General features: G+C 40.9%; 1 protein-coding gene across 4 annotated transcripts in view; it reads left to right on the top strand.

Annotated features, from left to right (window-relative positions):
* The window catches only part of SMG6 (SMG6 nonsense mediated mRNA decay factor), a 243348-nt gene that overhangs the window by 49830 nt on the left and 178804 nt on the right, over nucleotides 1-14714 (top strand). For 2 of the 4 annotated variants that reach the window (XM_036267778.1, XM_036267779.1), the window contains 2 exons: nucleotides 3888-3949; nucleotides 11964-12109. In XM_036267778.1, the coding sequence (XP_036123671.1) occupies nucleotides 3888-3949; nucleotides 11964-12109 (208 nt within the window). Of the gene's footprint in view, nucleotides 1-3887; nucleotides 3950-7691; nucleotides 7860-11963; nucleotides 12110-14714 lie in introns of those variants that run through there. The other 2 variants (XM_036267781.1, XM_036267780.1) reach the window with 2 other exon arrangements.

Here is a 14714-nt window from a genome sequence, read left to right as displayed (position 1 = left end):
ATTATAGAATGATAACTTACGTTTCTTAAAACACTTTAAGATGCACATTGGAATTTTTTTTAATACTGAGTACTCTTGCTATCCTTAAAATGATTCACTTTTTAGAAATTTAGTTTTACACACAACTATTTAGAAGCAGGAGCAACTATTTAGGAATGGAAATTTGGTGTATGTCAGAATCTTCTCCTGTTGTATTGTATTTTTGCCTCTGAGCAGCCTCTTTCTCCTTCCTTGCTCCACAATTCACAAAGTACTTAAGCAGTTTTGAGTGATAATTACCAGGGCTTGCATAAAATATTTACTCTTCAGAATGCTTTAATTTGTATTATTTATTTTTCTTCTTTTGGTTCTGAGTTAGGTAATGCCAGTGGTGGAAATTACATTTTACAGTTGAGAAACAACCCAAACCATTTTACTCAATCTCAGTTAATGTCAGGACAGACATTATTGTAAGTGACTGGAGACTTAGCCATCCAGCTATTGCCATTAGTGCCTCTTTGGATCATTGCTTTTAGATGTTACAAAAGCCTCAGGAGTCCATACATAGTGACTTGGTTTTGGATTTGAAATAAAGAAGCAGGAGCCCTTTAATAATTACAACACTCTCTCTCAGGGCTATACCTAAGAAGCATTTTTAGTGTCTGGTGAACAGTATGTAAATGTGCAGGAACGATCTGGAGGCAAATAGTCTTATCATTTGAGGAAAAACTTTTTTTTCTCTACCTGAGCGAGATCATCTGAGTGTATTGTTAAAAAACAAAAATGAAAGCCAGTCCATGATGTGTTGGAGAGGGAGGAAGCTAGAACTAAGACTTTCCTTAGTGTGGACTTGGTATCGGTTAGGTTTTCCAAAAGTTCTACCTTAATACTAGCAGATTTCATATTATTACATACAATTATTGCTTAGGCCCATATTAATCAATGTGTAACAAACCTACTTTCTCAATATAACATGCCTTATTATTTTTTCTAGAATGTATCTATATTTTTAACTCCTTTCCTACCTGAAGTGCTGTTGGTGATAATAAAAAGAAACTATAGTTGAACCTTGAGCAACATGGGGGTCAGGGCTTCTAATGAAAATCCACATATAACTTTCGACTCCCCCAAAACGTAACTATTAATAGTCTGCTGTTGACTTGAAGCCTTACTCATAACATAAACAGTCAATTAATACCTGTTTTGTATGTTATATGTATTAATACTGTATTTTTACTATAAAGTAAGCTAGAGAAAAGTTAAGAAAAACATAAGGGTGAAAAATACATTTATAGAATTTATTGAAAAAAAAATCTGCATATAAGTGGACCTGTACAATTCAAACCCATGTTGTTCAAGGGTCAACTATGTGTTTAGGGTGACAGATACTTTCAGACTAAAAATAAAGCAGTAGTTCTCATTGACTAAGGTCAGGGAGAATGTTGTATTTTTGCCTCTAGTTTGAAAAGTTCCCAAAGTTTCCCTTCATTTCCACTGGTGAAACAAAGCATTGAAATCCACTTTCTACTACATTCAATAAAATACACTAATGGCAAGTGCAAATTTAGGTAAGTAAGTGGGCTTCATCTACTACTACCCTTAAGCGAAGGATCTTTGGGAAGTATAGATAAAACCACAGTATTCAGAAACCTCTTGGCACTCTCATTTACTCCAGGAGGCATTGTGGATCACATAGTATGAGTTTCCTACCTAATAGGTAAGGGAAACTTAAAAGTAAAACTGAACTGCTTTTTAGTTCTTATTTTCTCATCAGCCTTTCATGAATAAAGATTACCAGTTCTCTTCCTGAGATAGATGCAGAATAAGGGAAGGAGAACTCTTTGGAACTAGAGGACTTCGGTTCAAGTTCTAATTCTGCCATTTACTGGTTTAAGTTGCTTAAATTTCTGAACCTTCTTGTGCTTGAGGAATGGTAATTGTCTTGAATGAGATGGGTTGCTATCATTTTGTTTCTACCGTTGTATCCTGTATGTATAAATATAACCAGCAGTAAAGGATTTCTCCTGGTAATGGATGAGTTAACCATTTTATGATTGACAGCTGTAGGAAAAGGTATCATTGAGTTAAAATAGGAATAGAGAGAGAATAGATATTTTACCCTTTTGTTTTGAAATAATTTTATACCTGTAGAAAAATTGTAAGAATAATACAAAGAACTCCCGTTTAGCCTTAACCCTGATTCTCCAGTTGTTAACATTTTACTACTTGTTTTATCATTCATTGGGAGAGAATGTTCAACTAACAACTGAGTGTTTACAACATGTCAAGCGTGCTTTAACTTGCCTTATGCACCAACCTATTAATTCATGGGTACTGTTAACTCCATGTGTAGAAAGAAAAATTTAGGGAGTCTCGATCAGTTATCTGAGATCCCACAGCAGGTAAGTGGCAGAAATTTGACAGGAAAGTTCATGTTTTTCACCACTTTTCTCTGCTGGTAGATCGAGACTTGCATTTTAGTCCAGGTTTTGTCTCTGATGGTGGTATAATCATTGGCAATTTATTTTGCCTAGTTCCTCATCTTTCCCTTGTGTTCATGGAACTCAGTGTCCCTGACCCTGGCTCACCTAACTATAGAGAGAAGTTATCTTCAGTGAAATATCCTGAGCTTTTTAAGTATATAGATCAATGTTTGTTACAGTATTGCTGACTAAATGTCACTTGTTTAAACAAAAATGAAGATTGAATCTTGTATGCAGAAGTTGCCTTTGAAGTCATTGGGGTGAGAATGCACTCCTTTTCCCACCCATAGCTCCCATATGAAACAGAATGGCCATAACTTGATTGGTGTTCTGTTTTGCAAGGGGATAAACCAGAAGAATGTTTTCTGTTGGGCAAAATATCCAGGGGTTCTGGACTGTTCCTTGCCCTAACCACCCCACTGAGATCAAGGTTCTTGACTCCTCTTCTTGTCTAGCTACAGAGTTCTGAGCATATTGCTTTAAGAGACAAGGGAAAATAACAACAGATTTGGTCTTTCACTATTTCTGCTTTCTTTGGAGTTGAAATTTTCTCCTACCCTGTTTTGCTCAAAGGAATCTCTCCCCTCAGTTTTAATAGTAGTAGGTTTTCTAGAACATTGAACTGAGATTGTAAATTTGTTAGCTCATGGGCCAGATGTGGCTGGCATGTTCGAGTTTTTGGCTTGCCTAAATGTTTACATTTTTTTTCCATTAGTAGTCAACATTTAAAAACCAGAGGAGGTCACACAAAAACCCATCTTTTTGCTGTTCTTTAAAAGAAAAAAAGAAAAGAAATGATAATGCTGGGTCCACAAAGAGCAGAACTGGAGTGGACCAGCCTATTTCTAACCTGGCCCCTTGTAGACATTTGAATTTTCAGCTCCAGACCTTGGAATTGAACTTTAATCTTAAAAGATGGAGAAGTATAATTTGATGAGCTAGTTAGTGGTGGGTTACTTTACCCTGGCTTACCAAAGAAGAGTCCTGCTTTTAGGTTAGATAGAAAAATAGCTCATAAATAAGATTAGGGACTTACTCAGAATCAGTATTATTCCTATCCTTGTTAGTATTTTATTTCTATCATAATGGGGCAAGAGTGGCTCCTGGATCTCAAGAGAGCTCCAGGCATCATTGGTTCTACCCAGTTTAGTTGGAATTCAACACTTCATTTCCTGCACACAGGCACTGCTGCCAGCAGAGGGTGCTGTCTGCTCACCGAGCCTGCTGTCATTTTGGCTCAGCTGAGCAGCAGCTGTTGGGCATGTGCCCTGGGTCTGTGTGAGAGTTTGGGCATGTCTATTTGGTTCCCATCCCTAGTGCCCACCCCTTAGACCCTGGCCAGGTTATTGTGTCACTAGGGACTCTGTTCAGTAACAGGAAACTGGGGAAAGTTTAATTGTTTTCTCCTCTCTTTTTCCCATGCAGCTGAACAAAAGGTTCATCCTCAGTTTTCTCCATGCCCATGGGAAGCTGTTTACCCGGATTGGGTAAGTGTGCAGGATGTTTATTTTATTTTCCTACATTACAAGTCATTTTGGAATTTAATATTGTTAGCAACTAGACTGTGTTTGTAACTGAGGGCACAGGGTGTGAATTCTTAGAGGCCTCCACCTTCTCTTCTCTTCACTCACTCTCCTACTTTGCTCATGAACTTTGGGAAATATGACTCTCCATCCCTCTGTCTCTTCTTTCTCTACTTTTACTAAAGCCCCCTTTAAACATAGTATTTTCTCAACCCCCACTCCTAATCCCTCTGGGTTTCTTTTTCTTCTGCCTCTCATCTCAGCCCCTAGTGAGCTCCTCAAGGAAGTCATGCTTATTTCCTGGGTGCAGCCGTCAAGGGTCCTCCTTGGGGAGAATACTGACACTCATTTTCCCTTAAAGAGAAGAGTAACATTTTTTTCCTCCCAACATTTTCTCTTCCTCCTGAAGCATACTCCTTTTTTCTCTGCTCAGGTTCCTGTACCATGTTGCTGATCTCAGTAAATGCTAAGAATTTTCTATGGTTTCACCATCTCCCATGGATTTACATATAAATCTCAGGGAAGGTGCTGTGTGTGCAAAACCCTGTTACTTCACCCATTAAATCCCTGGACAGAGATCAAGTTTTGAGTATTCTTTTGGTGTGGATCAGAGTTTTTCTTTACTGTGTAAAACCAGTGATCCTAAAGCCTGACTAATGCCTGCACACCAGAGCAGATGTGTGCTCAATACCTCTTCAGTCTAGGAGAAGAGTAGGTGGTGATGCTCTCAGACAATTCTTCTGCACTTTATTATTTTCTGAATTGGAGGTTTTATTGTGAGCTACCCTTTGAGGTGATTTGTTTTGGATTATAGATCCCACTGTTGTTGTCTGTGTTTCCCTTTCACTTTTTGTCATAACCTTATAAGTTTATTTCTAATGCTCTAGAAGGTTACTTTAGTGGGAGAGGCTGAAAGGCTTTGTCCTGCTTTGAAGAAACATTGGTGAACTAGAAAGTGTGCTTATTATATATTCATTTGTCATCAATGTGAACAAGAGTGACAAGGGTAGTCTTGATTAAATGACTTGGGAAACTTGAAGTACTGCCAATAGGTGTATCTCTATTAGTAGAAATACTAATTCACTTAGGAAAAGTAAACTAGGTGCATCAGTAGGTAATTCACTTAGGAAAAGTAAACAAGGTGCATCAGTAGCTCCCCTCTCACTACCTCCCCTTCCCCATTCTAAGTTCTACTCTGGCAGGAGTTTTTGCCTAACACCATTGTATCCTTTAGTGCCTGTCATGTAGTAGATGCTCAGTAATTATTTGTTCCATGAATGAGTGAATCATTACAGAAATGGATAGACTGTGAGACTGGAGAGAAGGATCTAATATTCTAGTAGGTAGTAGTAGACCCAGGCCAATCATTAGTGAGTAATATAAGCTGTAGTTACAAGTGGGCAAGATGATATCAATCTCATTTTATGAAATAATACTTCATAGCAGGAAATACTGTTTGTTGCACTTAAACTAGCTACTATGGTCCTTTATATCTTTAGCATCTTTTATAGTTCTCATGTTTAAAATCTTTCTTTCCCTTACTACCTTTCCACTCAGTTTTTCTCTCCTTTTCTCATGTTTGTTCTTTAAATTTTCACGTACCATGTTGCTTTAAGTCACGGTTTCTCAATCTCTGTACTGTTGATATTTTGAGCCTTATAATTCTTTGTTGTAGAGAGCTCTTCTGTGCATTGTAGGATGTTTAACAGCATCTCAGGCTTCTACCCACTACATGCTAGTAGTATTTCCCCCCACCTTGGTTATGACAACCAAAAATGTCTCCAGACATTGCCAAATGTTCTCTCGGGGGCGGGGGGCAAAATTGCTCCTGGTTGAGAACCACTGCTCTAGGTATTTGTTAGCTTTTTTTTTTTTAATCCTCACTCGAGGACATTTTTCCATTTTCTGTTCTGATAGAGTGGGAGGGAGAGAGAGGAAGAGAGAGAGAAACATCGATGTGAAAGGGACACATTGAGTGGTTGCCACCCGCATGACCTATCCAGGGCTGGGGACAAACTGCAACTGAGGTACATGCCCTTAGCAGGAACCGAACCTGGGTCTCTCTGGACCACAGGCCTACGCTCTAACCGCTGAGCCAAAGTGGCCAGGGCAGTATTTATCTTTTTAAGAAACTTTTGGGACTAAAGAAATTATAAATCTTGGTCCAGAATGTAGGAATATTTAGGATATATTTTTATTGTTAGGCATTAGAATCCCCCCCCCCTTTTTAAATTCTCACATTTAGATACATATATTTTGGAGGAGGGTTGAGAAAGAACCACAGTAATTATTAAAAAGCTAGAAAATGATTTCTGAGAGGGGAAAAAAATCTTTAAAAAGTTAAGGTTTAAAAAAAAAAAAGGTTTATTTAAAGACAGCTGCTGGTTCCCCTAACTATGTTGAGCTGTAAAAGAATTATAACCAGGTAGTTTTTATTTCTGTGGGAAGACAGAAAGAGAAAATAGGCTTATGTTGCAGCTGGAGAGATTTGGGTTAGGTGTAAGAAAATTTCACAGAGGGAAGATGTTCAGGAATTTTCTTTTCTGGAACCTTTTAAAGATTATCTCATTTGTCAGAGGTGGTTTGCTATGGTCCAGATTATTTTTCAGTATCTCTTCCATCCCTGTATATAACATATTCTGTTGGCAAAAGATAAGGCCAATCTAGTCACGCCTTCATAAAAAATGAGTTATAGTAGTGTTCACATGAGGAAAACGTATGTAAGTCTAGGCACTCCGGCCCCTTGATGAGTATTCCTCCTATACTCTCCTGGAGGTAAAAGAGAATAGAGCCCCATATTTATTCTGGAAGGCAGAAACAGCAAAAACTTTTCTTTTGGAAAAAAAAAAGTATAGAAGTCTGTAAAACTAGAAAAGCAGTGAGCCCAAGCCACACACAACAACATGGACTGTTGCCTAATTACCAAGAAGATGTGAAATGTGGGAGGCGTTGAAAACGAATTAAGAGTGAGGAGATTGTAATGGGGAGCAGCTGAAGACACATCCACTGTCTCGCCTGCCTTTTGAGAAAAGCCCCAGTGTTGCTCTCCAATCTTTGTCTTCTCTGTGCCCAGCATTCCCAATTGCATCAGCATATGCTTGAATGCCTACTGTGTGCAACACAAGTCTCCTTACTCTCAGCATCCAGTGAAAAAGAGGCTTGGAATATTAGACGGAGTCAAGTGCAAAAGAGTTTGTTTTTTACCACTGACTAGTGAGAAGACCTTGAGAGTGAACAAGTTAAAGCCTCTGTGGGCTTTGGTTTCCTTATCAGTAGTTTAAATAGATGATATCCAAGGTCCACTCCAGTCCTTATGTAGCACTGTGATTTTTTTTCTCTCTCATGTCTACCCTTGCCACATGGTTTAGTTTTATTTGTTTGTTTGCTACTGGGTTGCTTTTGTCTTGTCCAGTTTTTTTTTTTTTTTTTTTTTTAATTAAGAAGTTGAGAAGAGTTAGGAAGCCTGATTCTTTTCTGAAGACGGTGTTGTCTAGCTCAGCTGTGTTCCTTAGCATCTGAGAGATTGGGTCCTGCCCCGTTAGTCACTTTCTGAGTCACTCCTGGGTTTAGGTCCCAGTGTTGACTGAAAGATTAGTTTCCTAAAACTGCCATTTAAATGAGACAAGATATCTCTAGAGATCATTTCAGAAAGCAGTCACTTAAGTCAGTGAAACACATATCCTGAAAATGATTGTATCTCCTACAGTTTTAAAGGATCGGGACAGAATCCTCTCAGGCTCAGGAAGAGGAATCGGTCAGGGATGCCCTGTGGCTCCTGACAGACACTTGTTTTCCCGGTGAGAAACAGACAGATCAGACTTGCCCTTGAACTCCACTGAGGGAAGGCAAGAAGCCTGTAGACTTTTGATTTGTGGTAAATAGGATAATTTTGCTTCCCATTATTGCCTAGTTTTTACTTGCTTGCCTAGTAAAGTTACCAATGTAGTTTTTACTTGCTTGCCTAGTCATGCTATTTGCACAGCTTCAAGATCTCTTGGAATTCAAAGACTGATGTATTTATTTTGGACTTTGAATTGTTAAAAATATAATGTTTGTATTTTGGTTTACTTTTAAAATTATAGATGTTTTATATAAAAGCCAGTAGTATGCATTGTAGAAGATATCTTTTTTTGAATACAGTGTTCATTGTAAAATATTTGGAAAATATAGCAAAAAAAGGAGAAATAAAATAATTACCTGTACTCTCACTATCCAGAGATAACCTATCCACTATTGACACTTGATGTAAATATTTAAAAAACATTTTTTTTTAATCCTCACCCAAGGATATTTTTCCATTGATTTTTAGACAGAGTGGAAGGAAGGGAGGCGGGGGGGAGAGAGAGAGAAACATCAATGTGAGAAAGACACATCTACTGGTTGCCTCCTGCACGACCCGTCAGGGCCCAGATCAAACCTGAAACCCAGGTACATGCCCTTGACCAGGAATCAAACCCTCGACCCTCCTGTCTGTGGGCTGATGCTCTAACTGCTGAGTCAACCTGGCCAGGGCCTTTATGTATATTTTTACCTTTTTTTTCTATATACATCACATACACTTTAAAAAAAAAAAAATTTTTTTTTCCCTTTATTGATTTTAGAGAGAGAAGAAGGGAGAGAGGGAGAGAGAAACATCGATGAGAGAGAACATTGATTGGCCACCTCCTGCATGCCCCTTACTGGGGATCAAGCTCAACACCTGGGCATGTGCCCTGACCCGGAATCAAACCAGCAACCTCTTGTGCATGGGTTGATGCTCAGCCACTGAGCCACACAGGTCGGGCTTTTATTGCTTTTTTTAGAGGGAGAGATAGAAACATCGATGTGAGAGAGAGACATTGATTAGCTGCCTCCTGCACTCCCCGCACTGGGTATTGAACCCGAAACCCAGGCATGTACCCTGTGCAGGAATCGAACCAGTACCTTTTCAGTCCATGGGATGACGCTCAGTCCACTGAGCCGCACCAGCCAGGCACATTAAACTACTTTAAAACTGTTTTCATTAAATATATGTTAAACTTTACCCACATGATTAAAAATCCAAATAGAACTTTAAAAAAATAGAATTCAATTTTATGGATGTGCCATCTTAATCACCTGCTGTTATTGGGCATTTTAGGCTGCTTCCAGTTTTTTGCTGTTATAAAGTACCATCTTTTTATGTTTTCTCTCCTCCTCTGCTTCTGCTATTGCTACTGCTTGGCTAACAATTATTACATAAGTAATATACAGAATCTCCTTATAAAAACAATATTACAGCTAAGGCTAAAATTTCTTTCAACTCTCCCGCAACCCCTGTGCTCTCCAAAGAGGTAACACTAGACATCATTTTATGTATTCTTCCAGACCTTTTTACTACATTTACATACTTACCTATGTGTCCATAAAAAACTATAATTATATTTTCTGGGGTTTTTTTTCTAAACATAATCTCAGTTTTAGTGTAAGTTTTGTTCTATAATATGGGTTGGAGCAAAGACAAAGACATAAAACTACTTAGAGCCAATTTGAGTCCAAAATCAGATAGCATTTTAGGTATAAAATTGGGAACCAGAAACCCCGTTACTGAGCTCTGAGGAAGAGTCTTTTATCTGTGTGTCTCTCAGTTACTGCCTGACAAAGTTGATTTTGTCTGAGTAGATCCATCCTCCCTCATATCTCAGAATTGAAGTTACTGTAACTTATATCCTCATGCAAATGATTTTTTTTTTATCTTTTGTTGATGTCAAAGTAGTTGAAAGGTGAAGGGAAGAGTTAAAAAAAAAAACCCAAACAAACAAACAAAAAGAAGATGTGGACATTTGGCCTGGTGCTCGTTTCAGACCCTAATCTGACCTAGGGGGTGTTAATGGATCTGTTTCAATTCCCATCCCAGGGAAGAGGTTACCTCAGACACAGTTTAGAAGCAAGACTGCCCCACGTGACACTGTCATGTCGTTCTGTGTTGGCTCTCTACCGCCTTTCAGTACAGAGACACATGGCTCTGAAACTTGCCCAGTGTGGCTGCTTTTCAAGCAGAGTGAACTCTGCTATTCTCGTAATGAGAAGTGCTAGCCCCCCTCCCCACCTCCAACCAGAAAGAGTGCTGCACAGTGTCAGGATTTAAAATGAAACCTTTGTTATAGCCCATGGGGAAAATGGATCCAGTCCAGCCCCAAACATATCACTCTGCCATTCCAAACCTACTAAGAGTTTTAATGGTTCTAAAACATTTTAGAGAAAGAAGAAAAAAAAAGGGTTTTTTTTGGTGGTGGTGGTGTGTGTGTGCGTGTTTTATATTTTTTTGCAGGAGGTGGGGCACTTGAAATGGCATATGAGGGGGAGCAAATGCATGGTATGTCTTGTGCCAGTGAAAATGAAGACAGCTCAGGAGAGAAGGGAACTGGAATAAAAACTGTAATTGACCCATAGTTGTGGCATGATTTCTGGATACCAGAAAGTCAGTAATAAGAATTGCCATCCAAAGGCAAGGAGTGAAGATTGCCAAGATGCCAGAAAGTTCTGGAGTTTGCTAACCTGGGGAGGGTCCTACTTAGTGGGGAAAGGGTCATGGTTTGGGTTAAACTAGAAGCACCTTTTTTTTCTTTTTTCCATTTTTTTTTTTTTTTGTTCAGGTAGAGTGGGAGGGAGAGAGAGAGGAACAGAGAGAGAGAGAAACATCGATGTGAAAGGGGCACATAGAGTGGCTGCCACCCGCACGACTGACCAGAGCCGGGGACAAACTGCATCCGAGGTACATGCCCCCAGTGGGAACCGAACCCGGGTCTCTCAGGACCGCAGGCCGACGCTCTAACCGCTGAGCCAAACCGGCCAGGGCTAAACTAGAAGCACCTTTATCTAAGACTTGAAACTCGAAGACTTTTTGTCTTTTTTGAGAAGGATTTCCTTTTCTGTGGCTTTTCAGAAGCTGGTTATTAATCCGACCTGAAGCTCTTCCTCACTCCACCACCCAGTGCACACTACAAGCATTTTGTTTGTTTGGTGGGGCGGGCGTTGAGGATGGATAAAAGATAATTTGCTGACCACGAATTGTTCAGCATTGCCCTAAGGCCCGATGTGCCTGGTTTCTCTCTGTAGCACCAAGTTTGAATATGCTTTTTCTGACTACTTCAGCTGTGGTTTGTTCCTGTTGCCAAAGGAGCTCCAGGCATGCACCACTGTTTGGGATCCAGTGGCCACATTTGGCAGGCAGTGGTTTGAATGACCTCTCTTTAGGAGCCCTAGGTCACTGGCTAGATTTCTACCTCCCTACATTACAGGCTCTTCCTGTATTGGGAGTGGCAGTTGGCCAGGGCATTATATTTCCACTGGCCTGAAAACATACAGACCTTGATGAGCAGAGTCTTGTGAGAGTAAGAAGGACAGCAACACAGGAAAGGCTGAAACAGATCTCTGGGGCCCTAGGTCTGAGGATTCTTCAAGGGGAAATTTGGGATCTTTAGGTAGAGCAGTTCATGTGATAGTACCAAAGAAGATAGCAGCAGAACTATTTAAAGCCTTGAGTAAAGAATCTTTAGATTCATGAACCAGAGAGTTAGGGGACTGTCTAGGTCTTAGAGCTTAAAGGAAATTTGTTTGCTGTTTAGAACAAACTATTATTTCGAAGAGAAACTTTGATTTCATTTCAGCTTGAATCCATTTATTGCCAGGGGTTAGGAAATAGCATACCAAAGCATAATAACTCATAGCGATTTATCCAAAGTTGAGTTGATTTATCTCCAAACCTCGAGCAATTATTTCTCTTAAATTTGTCCACAATCTTAGGATAGCAGGAAGGTTTGTGAAAGTAGCAGAGAGACATTCTATGCGTTAGTTGTCTGCTTTCTGAAAGAGAGAGAGAGACAAAGACAGAGACAGAGACCCCAGAAGGAAGGAGAGAGAAAGGATGTGTGTGTGTGTGTGTGTGTGTGTGTGTGTGTGTGTGTATACCAAGTGCTCTTGGGGATGTCCCTCACTGATGGGCTGGCTGTATTTGTAGGATGGAGACATTCCCTGCAGTGGCTGAGAAGGTTCTCAAGGAGTTCCAGGTGTTGCTGCAGCATAGTCCCTCTCCTATTGGAAGTACACGCATGCTGCAGCTTATGACCATCAATATGTTTGCTGTACACAACTCCCAGTTGAAAGGTAAGGCATGTCCACTTTCTTTATTTAGACAGATAAAGATTAATCTGGCTTCTTTCCTATGCTACTATATCACTAAACCCGCCTCTAACACACACACACACTCACACACACACTCACACTCTTTCTTCCCCATCATTGCCTCTTACATCCTTAATTTACTCTCTGAAATCTGTATGACTCTCTAGTGCTTGGGTGGGATGGAAGGAGGGAATCATGGGTATAGAGCTTAATTTGCAAACCCAGAGATGCTGTTGCACATCTGGCCATGCTAAAGGCAGCAGCAAGGCCTCTTGGAGTCTGCAGACCCAGAGCCTCTCCCAGGGGAGAGGCATTGCTGAAATGTTTCATCGCAGAGACCATACGCTTGGCAGGGATTGGGAATAGCTGTTTCTGGACTCATGTACCCTGTTTGTTCAATATGGAAAAGTCTAGTTCCCTGTGGGATATCCCTTGTGGGAGCCTGCCAGGGAGTAAGAACAGAGAATTGATGAGCTTTGGTGACTCAAATTGGAAGCACAAAAATCACCAGGCCCAGAGTTTGGCTAACATACTGGTGTGCATTCTAAAATGCTTTTTTGAACACTGGGATTTTGTGAGGTGGGTGGGGTGGGTGTGAGGGGTCAGGGGAGATGCTGATTGGCAGGATTTTTATATGTTCTAATGATCAGGTCATAGCCAAAGGATATTACCAGGATCCCTTCCTTTCCCCCTTCCCGTCTCTTCCCTTCCCTACCCACCACTTAGGTAAGGATATGTGATTTGAGTTGATGGAAGTATGTGGTATAGGGATGACATGATTTTGTGTGTTTGTTTACAAGGGAGATTTGGTCCATACTGCCAAATAATTGTTTCAGAGCATTGACAGAGAGTAAAGTTTGATCTCAGGGCTGAAAGGTTATCATCTGAAATGCCAAGAAATAGGAATTACCCCATGGAGACTCTGCTGTAAACCAGACCTAGTGTTTCTGGACAGAGTATCACTAGTTTTCTGATTGCACTTTTTCTTTTCTTTAAAAAAAACAAAACACTTATTTTTTTAAAATTTATTGATTTGGGGGGTGGGGGTGGGGGAGAGTATCTATTTGTTGTTCCACTTGGTTGCTTCTTGCATGTGCCCTGACTGGGAATTGAACTCACAAACGTGGCATACCAGGATGTTACTCTAACCAGCTGAGTTATCCAACCAGGGTCACACTGTACCTTTCCTTGGTGCTTTTTCTCACTCTGAAATTGACTTATATTTGGGGGTTCTACATCAGCTTGCTGATGAATGGGTATGCCAAAGTTACCCTTAAAATTTGGCTCTTTCTGGAACTCTGAAAGGCCCTCTGCTAGTCTGCCTGAGTTTTCAATCACATCTGAATCATAGAGGATCCTCTCTCATGTTGCCTGCTACAGCATTTAGAATTCCCAGCAGAAGGCAAGATGCAGAGGCTGAGGTGCCATTTTGAACTTGGCTAATTATTCCTGAGAACAGCTCTGAGGAAGCAGTCCTGGGGGACAGTAGTGGTTTCCAGGAAGGGGGAAATAAAGTTTGCAAAGTGCTGTCCTGGTAAGGCTATGAAGTCCGAAGGGGCAGGAGATTGATTCCTTTTTTATTACTCTGCTGGTTCTGCTACCAAGTGGGAAGCTCACTGGACTCAGGAAACGGGGCCTCCTGAGGTGCCCTCCTATTCATTTTCTTGCCTTCCTCTAACCTCAGCCCACAGAGTTCAGTGAGCTGCCTGTCACAGAGCTGCAGCCTCTGCCAAGGCATTTTTCTAGCATCTCAAGTAACCTGTAACCTCGGGAGGTGTGACTGTAAAGGACCTGCAGCTCTTGCCTGTGAAGCTTCTGTTGTCAGCAGCTTCTGCTCCATGAAAAGGAACACCTTGGCCTTTTCATAGGCCACCAGTGAGTCCTTTTCTTTTAGTTGTTGTTTAGTAAAGGTTAAAAAATACGAAAGGAAGGTGAGATGGTGAGAACAGAGAAAGAAGGAAATAGGTGGTTCCCCCATTTGAGGCCAGGTTACTTTTTTTAAGGACTCTTCTCCATGGTTGGTTATATGAGGGCCCACTAGCCAGGAAAGATATGTAAAAGCCTGTGTTTGAGACCCTGCTACTTATTTCTGGCGTTGTCCTGATGCTTACCTCCATGAGGCAACTGGGGCCAAGAGGAGGATGATATGAGGTGATCAGAAGCTCCTAGGGTGTTTCAGGGATAAACAGCCTGGGCCACAGGATATAACACTCAACTAGGACAGAAAGCTCTGTGGACGTGCTGCCAAGTACCCGGTGTGCAGCTGAGGCGGCCGTCCAGACCCCACTGTGTGGGCTGCCATTGGGAGAGGGGTGAGCAGAGCACTCAGCGGGGCTGGTTGGTGGGAAGATGCACTTTTCCATTTCCCAGCAAATGAGTCATCTTCCCTGGGCCCCTGTGCTGTGCTTGCATGGACAGTGGCAAGAAGGGGGTGTTGTGGCTGAGTAGCAGCATCTGTGCCGGGGGTGGAGAGGGAAGGGGGTTGGGGAGAGGGTAAAGGTTTAAATCCTTCACTAATCAGCAGCAGTTTGAATCACATTTTTATGAGTAAGGAAGTGATAAATCAGCCCTGAGTGTTCAGCCCCAA

This window comes from Molossus molossus, unplaced genomic scaffold, assembly GCF_014108415.1.
Source record: "Molossus molossus isolate mMolMol1 unplaced genomic scaffold, mMolMol1.p scaffold_m16_p_19, whole genome shotgun sequence".
NCBI classification, from domain to species: domain Eukaryota; kingdom Metazoa; phylum Chordata; class Mammalia; order Chiroptera; family Molossidae; genus Molossus; species Molossus molossus.
Note: the sequence above shows the minus strand (reverse complement) of the source record. Positions and strands in the feature narration are given on the sequence as shown.